This window comes from Dicentrarchus labrax, unplaced genomic scaffold (genome assembly GCF_905237075.1).
Source record: "Dicentrarchus labrax unplaced genomic scaffold, dlabrax2021, whole genome shotgun sequence".
Lineage (NCBI taxonomy): Eukaryota > Metazoa > Chordata > Actinopteri > Moronidae > Dicentrarchus > Dicentrarchus labrax.
The window spans coordinates 17477837-17490463 of record NW_026136712.1 but is presented as its reverse complement, the minus strand read 5'-3'; the positions used below and the strand labels follow the sequence as shown (position 1 = coordinate 17490463).

Below are 12627 nucleotides of genomic sequence, written 5' to 3'. Positions count from 1 at the left end.
GCACACTTTATCCTCACACTGGAAGAGGGGTGGACAAACTGAATGACACACCCATTGGTTTGTTGTTGTTGTTTTTTATCTCAGAAGTATTTCATTACCAGATGTGTTTGTACTGTAAAGGGCGTACTTCTGCAGTTGCAGCAGAGTATGTGGACAAAATAAAGGGGTCGCTCAGTTAATTTGGCAAAATAAATTATATTTTATTAAACAGAAAGAATAAAAGGGGATTTTCTGGTGACTTAGTGGTTTAGGCTCATAAGCAAACCGTGTACTGTGACTGGAAAGTCTTCATACGCACAAGCAATTTACAGGAAATGAGATACATATATGTAATCCAATGTGAATTTACCTCATTGATTACAGCTTCACTTCCAAATGTTACAGTGCAACAAGACAATAGCTTACATTTACGGATTTGGTTCTTAGTGGTAGAGAACCACGTGGGTTACGGATTGAGTCCCATTTTTTAGCCTTTATATATAATATATAAATATATAAACACACCTGGATGTCCTTTTCCTGTGTGAACTGTGAAGATGGTTCAAACCCACAATTTCTTTCTATAAGTTTCAAGTTCAAATTTTAAATGCTCAAGCACACAGACAAAAAACAAACAAACAGAGAATTTGTTTTAGTTTTTATTGTTTATTTCCACATGTATGCCGGAGTCTCATAGATCTCATTAGAGCATATTAACCAGATTAATGCAGAGATGTGAAAGAACAGCACATACAGATATTAATAAGAAAAGCACATTTTATATCCTCATAATATTATAGATGTGTTTCAGCATTACAGTGAGTTTTCATAGAAAGCGGCCCCCGTACTCAACCTTTAATACAGTTGTAGAATGACGTCTGTGGCTTTTAATCAAGGTTGTCAGTTAACATATAATATATATAGATAAGATTCATGCAGGAACCAAACAAAACTGCCAGAACATGTAAGATATGAATTTGTTTGTACTTTAATTAATATTTCATTTTTTTATTTTATTTTGTTTTAAGGTGGATTATAAGGTTTGCCCTTATTACATAGTAAATATATATTTATGTAGAAAAACACCTGCATGCTTAATTGTTTGTATTGGTGGATTTCTTATACATACAGACTATGCTTGTTGTATAGCAGAGACATGAGTCGACCGCTTCGTGGTACAATTAGTGTACTAGAATAATACATGTGTGAACCACTATGTGAAACATGCAAGTGTCAGAGGTGTGTTAAATGCCAAGTACACCATTACTCGTCAACTTTACTGAAGCAGCAGCAGAAGATGTGAAACAGAAACTGATTGTACAGATTATGTATCGAGGACAGGGGGGAGTAAGTGTAAGGTGTGTGGTTAGTGACACAATCACAACAGCTTTGCTTCTGCACAAATTGAACTAACTTGTTGTAAGTCATCAGAATACATAAAGTGCTGATGATTCAGGAAAGATTAACAACAGTGAAGTCATTACCTGCAGCATCTTGTGACTTTGCGTTTACAACTTCTGGGAACTCAAATCATTGTTCATTATTCTTTATTCTCTACTATTATTCTTCTTCTTCAGAATTCCAGCTAAAAAACATCAGGACTAAAAACAGAGTGGCAGCTATGACATAGCAAATGAAGAAGACTTTGTTGATAGTTTTAGTCTTTTTGTACCAGTAGCCGGGTTTCTCTTCTTCCTTACTGCTGTTGAGGAGCAGAGTCAGGGTTTTCACCAGCTCCCTCAGCTCATCTGAGAGCTTTTCAAAGTCACGTGACTCCTCCATCTGTTGGTTGCTGCTACCCTGAAAAAGTAGTTTAATACAATGTGGTTAAAAAATTTGATTATGCAAATAGTCAGTTGTTATTTTTGTGTGCCTTAAAATGCACAAATCGCAAAAGTAATGGGTGGAAAATGTTCATTGTTTCAAGAGGAAACTGAATGATTTAATACTGAAACATGATTTCCTCTATGCTTTCAATCTATGGATTAGGGATCTTATCCATCCAATCCAATCCAACTTTATTTGTTAAGCACTTTAAAAACAACCAAAGTTGACCAAAGTGCTGTACAGGAGAATAAATAAGACATCATGAATGTAAACAGTGATGATTATGAAGACCACTGTGAGGAATATAGACAGTGATGATGATAACACTGGAAAGTTCCCGTGGCAGATAACGCGGACGAAGTCCGACGGCGACGAGCTCGATGTCCGGGCTGCAGACACGCTCTTTCACACAGACGTGCCCGGAGTTGTTCATTATGTTCTTATGCATCATCTCACCTGAGAAAAAATGTGTTATGCTACAAGATGCTGCACCCTCAACCTTTAAGATAAGATAATAAGATGTTGTGGTATCTGAAGGCTTACAAATTTAAATTACATTCTGTTATAAATTCAAATTATATTTTGTCATCATATGTGTGGTCGCCTGAGGCAGAGGGGCTGTGAGAGAATATTCCTGTCTAGATTGTTTGATGGATACTTTGGGAATAAAGCTGCCGGACAGGTTTTTCACTCTCGCACTCCATAAAGTAGCTGTATTGTTAAGGTTATGCTGCAAGGAGCATGTAGAAGGAATTATTATTTTTGTCATAATTTTAATCATGTATGTTTTACTCCTGTTTTTGAGACTCTGCATAGTCTCGAAGGGGGGAAATATGTGGTATCTGAAGGCTTATACATTTAAATTACATTCTGTTATAAGTTCAAATGATATTTTGTCATCATATGCAGTGTTAACAGTTCAGGAGGTTCAACAACGTAATTCTTACTCTGAAACTGTTTAGGTTAGGGGCCTCTCAATGGCCTCTGACCTCTACCTTGAAAACCCCCATGTCCCTCTTTTTACCTCACATATCTGTATAAGAACCAAATGTTTCTATATTATCTTTTGGAGTAAACAACAGACCTATAAAAACCTATGTTCGATGCAAAATAGACAGAGTTGTTCATTTGGCTGGATGCTCTCCAAGCTCCTGCGGTGCTTGTATTGATGCTGAACTTTTTGTAATAAACTTTTATATACAATCAAGATGGTGTCAGCGGACTTCTCTTCAATACATCTTCGCATCATCGCTACTTAATATACAACAATGTTCCTTTATTGATCTACTGTGGGAGAAATTACAGCAGTAGAGGGGAAATGTAGTGCAAAAAGTACAGCGTCAAAATACAATAAAGAATAATGAAATAAAAATATGATAAAGATATAATAGAAAATATAAAGACTATAATGAAAATATATACACTATCTGCAGTGTGCAGTAAGAAATATGGTGTGCATTAATATTTTAAACTGTACATGTGCAATTATTACAAGGTAAAGTTTGTGCATAGCAGGTTAAAGTTAAGTCACACCAGTTCTGGATCAGATAGATCAGATGGACATATATTTATAACATATAGAGCCTCTCGTTCTCTATTTCTTTACACTCTTTTCTTTCTTTTTGGTCGTGTTTGCTGTAAACCTGTCCACGTCATAAAATATAGTTGTTGGCCATTGTATAATGAGAGTGAATGGAGTTTTGTTTCTTGTGGTCAAAAACAAACAAACAAAAACAAAAAAAATCTTTTAGATTAAAATTAAATATAACATTTCTAGATTTTGAAAAGTGCAGCTCAGTTTTAACCTTTTCGGCCAACCGCAGCTCTTCAGATGGAAGTTCACCATTAGACATGTCACAGAGATATCCACAAGGAATCAATTTATTAACGTCTGAAAAGACACAAAACATGGTTAGTGCATATTCAAAATAACCATTTTGTAGTAAAACTTTTACGTGTTTGTTTCAGTGAATCCATAAAGTAACTAAAGGCAAATATCTGGTGTAACATCTATGCTGCTTCACAAATTGAGTGTCTATTTGTTGTAGTGCATCTCACCTTTAAAAGAGTTCTGGAAGCTGTCTCGTTTGTCCCCACAGTCCTCACTCAGGCTTTGGTCTTTATGTGCCTCGTTGTTTTTTAATGCAGAGTCTCTTCCCCTCAGATTCATCACCACGATCGTCTCCAGGAGGCTCAGCATCATCAAACCAAAAGTCCCAATGCAGTAGACCGCTGAAGGGAGATGGCAGCATTATTAATGTGGACAAATAACTACACATTGAATCAGTATATTTGTTGTTACAGTGCAGTCCAATAATGGCAGGACTCTGAGCTTCTTTACCTATAAGTGGAACTCTGTTTGATGAGGTTGGAAGAATTTCATTCAGAATAAGCTGCAGTACGGTGACGGCAAGCAGCACAGTGACTTTGAAGCTGAGCTTCTCACCCCCGCTGTCTGAGATCAGGAAGGAGGCCAAGTCCAGACACAAGAAGAACAGGACGGGCAGCATGAAGTTGATAATGTAGAGGGCAGACCTTCTCTTCATGGTGACCTGTGAAATTAAAAGGTCAGTTGGTTGACCTTTACATTGGACAAAGGCTTAACTGAAGCAACTACAGGTGTTACAGATATGTATTACACAACAAGATAATCTGACCTAAACTGCTCATACACTGGTGCAAGAAGCACTTAAATCTCTTACTTTGGTAAAAGTAGTAATGAAAGAGGAAGGGTAGAAAGTCTATGTTCAGATTATTTGCTGAAAAATAGCAAAATACAGATAGAAAGAAAAATAATTTGTTGTTTTCTTGACCTTGAAATTTGCTCTGCTCATCTGTGGTCATTTCGTCCACAGCGCACACACCACACAGTTACCCAGCCAACATATTAGATGGGCTGAAACATGGGCCCAATATGAGATTGTCCACAGGTTCCACAATGGCTCATGTCAGTTACCCATGTCGGCAGGGTTTCACTGGGTGTTAGGTAGGTGGGCACTCGGCAACCCAAATGGACCCCATTTCTGTTTCCAACTCCGAGCCCATACTTTCATTTCCCATTAGTGACCCACCTAGGACCCACATAGAGCCCACATGGGTTTGCCCAAGTGGGCCCCAGATAAGATGTCCATTTTGGTTACCATGTAGACCAGCATAACGGGGCCCACATATACATGTTGGCTGTGTCAGATGGTTTCAAATGTAAAGTCAGTCAATGGTATTTTGGTGAAAAGCTGCACTGAGAATGGACTTCTAGTTCTTTTTCTGGCACAAAGGCAATTTGTTAATCTTGTCACAAGAGCAAACTAAATACTTGCAGCCAAATAAATACTTGCACTTTTACCCAACTCCGGAGATGGTCCATCTCAGGCATGATTCAAACTCGTATTGGAAATGCAAACCAGTGGGGCACGGTTTGACTCATGTGGCTCTAGGGACCTCTTTGTGTCAGAAATACTTACAGTGTAAATAATCGTGCTTTGGTAGAAGCCAAAATAGTTGTCAGTCAGGCTTTTGACTTTCATGTTGATGAACAGCCACTCGTACTGGGTCCGCATCAACTCGTTAGACCCCTCTGTTATCTTTGAAGAGTTGAGATATTGTTCAAGCTCTATTTCCTCAACTGAGGTGGGAGATAGAAATACAATTGAGTGGTTTCTTTGCAGATTAAGAAAGAAGGAATGTATGGTATGTGTCTTCAGGTGACATGCTGTAGAAGTCATCACATTCTCACTCCTAATTCATCAAATACTGACACTTGGTCAGTGGCCCGGTTTCAAAATATGTCGCTGTAGGTACCACTCGTGTCAGTTTTGGACACACAGGTCGGTCAAGTTAGCAAGATACGAATATGCAATGACTGGTTAGACTAAAAATAAAGCTTGCGTTGTAGGGGTGTAAAGATTTACCGATACCAGTCAGAAATAGTTTTCTTAAACTGGTCAACTGTACATTTCTAAAGTAACAAATCAGTTGACAAAAGCTTAGCTGCCGACAGCATCTCTACTCTTGTGAAAGGTCAACACGAGGGTCTTGGGACAGGAGCAATGAGAGTAACAGCAGTGTGGTTTGTCAGTACATAAACAAACATGTCTGTGTCAATCAAATCTAAAATCTAAACTTTGTAAGACATTTGGATTCTATGAGAAGGAAGGAAAGTTGGATAAAAGTTTCACCATTTGTTAGATCTGTAGCACAACAAATCTTAGAAAGGAGAGATGCACTCTCTAATGCGTGGTCAGTGTTTTGAAACCGATGTGTTTTGGTTACGTTTAGACACAAAAACTACTTTGGTTATGTTCAGTAAAGGAACGTAAGTTCTGTTATGCACCCGACATAACTTATGTACGTTACTTAACAGATATGGTTGGTTTTTAGCCATCGATCCATCCATTACCTCCATATGCAGACTTTCATGTTCTTTGTCACTTGACTTAAACTGTGGTATTGTCCAGAAATGACACTAAAGGGATACCTACAGCGCCATATTTTGATGCGGAGGGCTACTGACCAAGCTGCAATATTTACGTGTTAGACCCGGTTGTAAAAGTCATAAAAGCACATACATGCATTCAAACTGAAAACAGATTTGAGAACACAGAAAGAACTGATTAAACTTTTAAACACAACAGTGCTCACCAGAGTGTACGACAGACTTGAAGGAGAGGTTGCAGCTCTGGATGTCGAAGGGGAATTTGTATACGTGCATCCTGCAGGTGCTGACCAGCACCTGGTCGTTCGTAATTTCGATAACACCGTCGCTTGTAACAACGAGATAAGGACTCGGTGGAGCTTTATCCTTCTCTGTCCTGTATGAGAACACACATAATAACATAATTCACCTAAAATGTTGGCATCTTATTTCTTCTGTATCATTTCTTAACAGTAACACAGTGCTCTATCATCAGTCACTAATATGAGTTTATGTGGTTTTGAGAGTGTGAGAACGTCGTATAATTCAAACTTACATTTCTACAATAGTTATATCTGGTTTCCACAACAAGTCAGAAGGAAGAGAAAAATTTTGAATACCACAGAATTTAGCTGGATCCCAGGAAATGAATTCATTATTCCACCACTACAGAGGAAAACAAGGAGAAAAATGCATTTAAGCAACATAAATTTAGGTTTCTCAACAGAGTCATGAAGTGCTTACTTCCTCAGAAACAACTCACCATATCAAGCCAAATGTAAGGAACCAGTTGCTGGTCCTTCTCGTTCTATAAACAAAGAAATATGTGTGAAATATTTCCAAATTCAGTGTTAAGAAGTTTGCAAAACATCAGTTTGTAAGACAGGTATTATAACATGCGTCAAATCTAAACTAGTAAGTAAAAGCAACAACCAAGGCTGATCAAAATGTATTTATATGTGTTATTCTTTATTATGCATTTAGATCTGACACTAATCAGCGTAATTAAGACAATCAGGCTAAATGGCTGACAGCAGGCAGGATTTTTGAGGAATATTATCTGCCCGGGAATATCAGGGTTAAGTACAAATATGAACTGTGCACAATTTCAAATGAATCATGAGTTCGAAATTCAGTATACAGGGAAATTAAATATTGTTTTCAGCGCTAAGGTTTATAGAATAAGACAAAATATAATAAAAAACATAAAATATGTAAAAAGATGATAAAGTACAAGTAGTATTAAGCTAAGTAAAGTGCAATGAATGAACAGTGCTGTCACACAGGTGTGCCTAATTTATTTTAAAAAGTAAAAAAAGTAACAGAATAAGATTTTTATTGTCCACCGGGGTGGACCAAAACAGGATTAAGGGCTCAAGGGAAGGACAGAGAGGAGAGGATAACACATGACCTTTACCTAAAAATGTATTTAACAAAATATAAGTTAAACAATGACAATATAAAGCATATAAATCAGTAACATCCGATTACTGAGACAATCCACCAGGGAAAGACAGCTCAAACAGGAAGTCAAGAGGGCTGTCAAAAAATGAAACATAAAAAAAAAAAAACACCAGTCGGTAAAACAGGCACATAGACAAGGTTACTTTACATTTTGCAGATTTAATAATATTAGTTTTTCTTGATTGCTTTGACCTGCTTAAAGAAACTGGGATCCACTCGGTTTTCATCATCACTGTCTCAGCAGAGCACAAGACACCTCTTGCAAATGTGTTAACCCTTTCTCATTGGATTGACACATTTTCCCCACCCTTTTGCAGAACAGTTAACACAGATGTCATTCAAGCAGTCCAAACTCCATTGTTTTACCTATGGTAACCAAACAGAAACCATCTGTTCCTAGCTATTAGAAACTACCTACATCAGTATGAAATCACTGAAGCACCTGTTTGACACTCCTTCACACAAATCTTCAATTAGCAATCAGTCTGCAGGCCTTAAAAGGTGCAGCGTCTGTGTTGTTCTTTGCCAACATGGATGGAAGAGGTCTAAGGCAGATGAGAGTGAGAGTAAGAGGTAGAGGGGTCCGAGGAAGAGGAGTCCGAGTGTGAGGTGGAGGTATAGTTACCCTAACCTGTTCTAAACAGAAACACTGTTGCATCCATTGTCAGAATTTTCGACAGGAAAACAGGTAATGTTGCTGTACAGTATATACAGAAATATCTTAAGTCATATATTTTATGTAATTGTTTCCTCATTCCTATTACATGTATTCTTTAAAGAATCCAAAGGCTACCATTCTCTGGTGGTAGAGGGAGAATTTTTAGTGCTGAGCAGGAGGCAGCCGTTGTGAACATGGTTGTGGCAAACAATGCCATAAAGCTGCGTGAAATCAGGGCAGCAATGATCGCAGATCAGGGCATGTTTAGGAACATCAGTGAGCTTGACCACCATTGACCGCATCCTAAGAAGGAACCATATGGCCATGAAGCAGCTCTATACACTTTCATTTCAAAGGAACTCCGACATTGTGAAGGAGGCCAGATGCCAATATGTGGAGGTAAGGAAGCAGTACTACAGTATACTGTAATGCCTTGTCATATCATGCAGTTAGTCAACTGGAGTCACTTTTCATTGTCATTTTGCCTGAGGGGGCACATCATGTTTTCATTTATGTTGATGAAGCCAGCTTCAATCTCTGTAAAGTGAGGAGACGTGGAAGGAACCTCATTGGGTACAATGATGGTGTCCTATGCCATATCCACACTATTGGCCCATACAACACCGAGCATCTCATAACATTCCTGAATGCACATGACAGCTGATCCCACCTGAGGAGAGAGGGCTGTTGAGGCCTGGCATTCTACTCTTCGTCATTATCTGGGACAATGTGGCATTCCACCACTCTCGCCTTGTCAATGAGTGGTTTGCAGTACACCCTCGAATGATGATGCAATTCCTTCCAGCATATTCCCCATTTTTGAATCCCATAGAGGAGTTCTTCAGTGCTTGGAGGTGGAAGGTTTATGATCACCGTCCCTATGAGCAGATGCCCTTGCTGAATGCAATGACTGCTGCTGCCCAAGACATAGGTGCAGAGGAATGTCAAGGTTGGATAAGGCGTGCAAGAAGATTATTCCCTCGGTGCATTGCAAGAGAGGATATTGAATGTGATGTGGATGAGGCCATGTGGCCCCATCGTCAAGACAGAAGAGACTGAGTATCAACAGTGGCTATTTCTTATACTCTACAGTAATTGATTTTTATACTTTACTGTAATAGATTTTATTTTTATTTTCTTAATTTCTTATACTCTAATGGATTTTATTTTGGTTTACATGTATTTTGTGTAATATTTACAGTATTTCAGTTTTCATCCACAGTTTGAAAAAAAGAATCAATGGAATCAATAAAATTTGCGTCAAAGCATTTCTGATTCTGGATCCAATTCTTTGCAAGAAGGCAAATTTGACAACAAATGGTACTGGCATGAAAGCTACGTACAGTAATAGGCTATAATGACAAGCAATGGTGCACTGATTGCTGTATTTTGTATTTTGTTGTCCACTGTGTAATGGTTGATTGGAAGAGCTCATACACTTGTTTGCAAGTTGTGTTGTTTGAAGGCAAATTTTTTTAAATGTTTTGGCACGGTTAGAGCCTTTTGCAAACAAAATGTGTCATTTTGACCATGAGTGCCACTGTTTCGGCCTGTGTGTTAACTGTTTTGAAAATGTGGAGTTTGAGTTGACTGCTGCATCAAAACAATCAAGAAAAACTGTAATGGTACTCAGTACAGAGGGACTCTATAGCGCCTCCCGGAGCTCAAAAGCTCAAACTGCGTGAAGAGATTTGAAGAGTGTTTTGTGGAGATTTGTGAAGAGCTCCTTCCTTTCTATAAAAAGTTGAGTCAAGGGCTTTTGGGGTTTGCCAACTATTTTCCTTAAATGTTCATTCCTAGATCTGAGTGACTGTACTAATACACTAATATATCTTGTAAATGAACTAAATGTTCGGGCTTCTTCCTGGTTGTTCTGACACACTCAGGTTCATTACCGCTTTGTCTGTTCACATTTAACGGGTGGCTGATAAAATATATATTTAAATAATTAAATGAAGTCGACTAGTCAACTATTCGCTTTAAATAACTACTACTAGGATCTGCTACTAGGAATAGTGCCATAAGTTTGGCAACCAATTAGAGGCAAACTGTAGGGAATATAAACAGCTGTAGGAGACAAAAAACATGTCAGCAAACATGGTGATGTTGGCCTATGGTCTAGCAGATACTATAAGATGTTGTTACATGAGAGACAAACGCAGAAATGGAACCACTATAATTTCCTCAACACAGAAGAAACAACAATTGCAATTTACGATCGTAAGAAACCACTTACCACATCTAGAATGGCATAGAGAAGTACATCCAGGGTTACATTCGTAGGCGTCTTGTAGTGTTTAACAGGCCGGATCATTGAGAACAGCTCTTTGTTTTTAGTGAAGTTCAGGTGGTTTAAGACATCCTGATAACTGCAGTTACCCTCAGAGGACTCCCCATCTACTGCAAAGACATCAAGACACATTAACGTTCTCTCAGTTACTTATATCTTATTGAATGTACATTACTGAACATTAACTAAGCTCCAAACGAACTCACACAATGTCAAATAACCAGTGAAAACCTCCACATCAGTCTCCAGCCTGATGTGGAGACCTGCGTGGATGAAGTTCATGTTTTACTATGGACTGCTACAGAGTAACGAGGGCTGGTACTGAAGGTTCAAGTATAACGATGGATCGATAACGTTAGCGGCTGTCTGTGACCAGACTCTGTAATATACTGTAATAACTTTCTTAAATCATTTCTTAAGTTTTCCTCTAATGCCAAAATCAGGTCAAAATTTTACATTCAGATTATTTAATTGTTCATTAAATCTGCATAAAATGGAAAGGTCAACACATTACAACACACAATAATTCTACATTACAGTAGAAAAGTTCATTTAAGTTAATTTGTCCAGTACTAATGATGTTCCCAACTGCCTTTATATGGTACTTTATATGTTTAGTGCTACTTGATATGAGTGACTAACAGGCTAAACTAAGATGTGAACATAGTAAATAATAAACATAATTAGCACCAGTATGTTAGCATTCCCACTGTGAGTGTGATTGCATTAGCAGTCTTGTTTTCGAACATTAATAATATATCATCAATCAATCTCACAAATATCTGCAGTTACATGCAGCAACTGTGGTCACACAAAGGCCATTTTGAGATGGGCGTTAACAGACATGTGACTCACTCTACGTGACCACTAAATGATTTTCAAATGTGGGCATGTTTACAGTACACTGAGTCTGAAAAGGCTCTACATTTGAGATCCATCTACCACTAAATGCATGTTAATAAAATCCCAGCAAGCAGCACTCAGAAAGGAAAATGGGATTTAGTTGCAGCAATTTAAAAAGCTGTCTCAGAATAATATATCAGAGGTTTTCAAAGTGGGGAGTGGGTCTCGAAGGAAATGGAAGTGAAAAAATAAGTTCTTACATTAGCACGGAAACAGCTTAAGGACACTTTTTTTTAATCACAACAGCAATATTAGTCTATATTGGCTCAACTGTTGAGTGTATTTGGGCAGGGACTGATGTGGCAGCTGCTATCACCCCCGTTATAGTCAAATGAAGTCAGATTTAACACATTAATAGAGATTAATGTTAAAAAATAACATGTTAATAATCTGTTATGTCCATTTTTTAGACTAAGTGATGGTATAAGTTCAATGAAAAATTTTTAAAATACAACAATTTATTCATTTTAATGCCACCTTTAGATATATATATATATTACCTTACTAATGTGTCACAATAATTTACTGTTTTAAAGTTCAAATATCTGCTGTTGGGGGCTTTTCCAATCAAATATTGATATATTTGATTGTTTGCAATTAAATCAGCAAATATTTCTGCCACCCTTAAAGTCTCCATTTAACCCCATTAATATTTCTCTAGATCCGCCCCTGTATATGGGAAACAGACATAAATCTCAAAACCCGAACAAATAAACTAAAAACTATCTGCTATTTACCAGTAGAAGTTGTTTTGTTTTACTCAATTCCTGTATGTCTATGGCATCATGACTATGTAATTAAGATTTCTGCCTCTTTCCCAAAACAAAGGAAGTGGGTTCAACAGCAATGCATCTTTTCAGAAACTGTTGCTGTTGATTAGCCACAGACTTCACTTTGAAATTATTTCAAACAAAATCTGTTCAGAGTGAAGGTCTGTGTATTATCCAGAGCAACGAGATGCTGAGGATGAGAGAAACCTTACCTGTGATGAAGAGCAGAAAGAGGAAGCCAGCAAGCATCATGAGTGCAGGACCAGAGACAATCCAAAGTCTATGAGAGGTCTGTGCAGCAGATGTGCATCAATGTCAACTCTGT

At 37.9% G+C, this 12627-nt stretch overlaps 1 protein-coding gene across 1 annotated transcript; it reads right to left on the bottom strand.

The window, feature by feature from the left end:
* Positions 1-656: 656 nt before the first annotated feature.
* On the bottom strand, positions 657-12614 carry LOC127373864 (5-hydroxytryptamine receptor 3A-like). Its single transcript, XM_051418709.1, has 10 exons — positions 12515-12614; positions 10576-10739; positions 6981-7025; positions 6774-6883; positions 6445-6614; positions 5268-5428; positions 4148-4358; positions 3865-4038; positions 3612-3697; positions 657-1779 (listed from the first exon to the last, which is right to left on the bottom strand). Exons 1-10 carry the CDS (start codon positions 12552-12554, stop codon positions 1540-1542), a joined length of 1401 nt encoding a protein of 466 aa, XP_051274669.1. The 5' UTR covers positions 12555-12614; the 3' UTR covers positions 657-1539.
* Between the last annotated feature and the right edge of the window lie 13 nt (positions 12615-12627).

Bases quoted from the DNA above. Each gene is read 5' to 3' on its own strand.
- LOC127373864 (XM_051418709.1), bottom strand. From the start codon at position 12,554: ATGATGCTTGCTGGCTTCCTCTTTCTGCTCTTCATCACAG. The intron at 4,039-4,147 runs GTAAAGAAGCTC...ATCTCCCTTCAG, and splicing joins AAACAGAGTTCCACTTATAG to CGGTCTACTGCATTGGGACT. The intron at 1,780-3,611 runs GTTAAAACTGAG...CTACTTTTTCAG, and splicing joins AGCTGCGGTTGGCCGAAAAG to GGTAGCAGCAACCAACAGAT.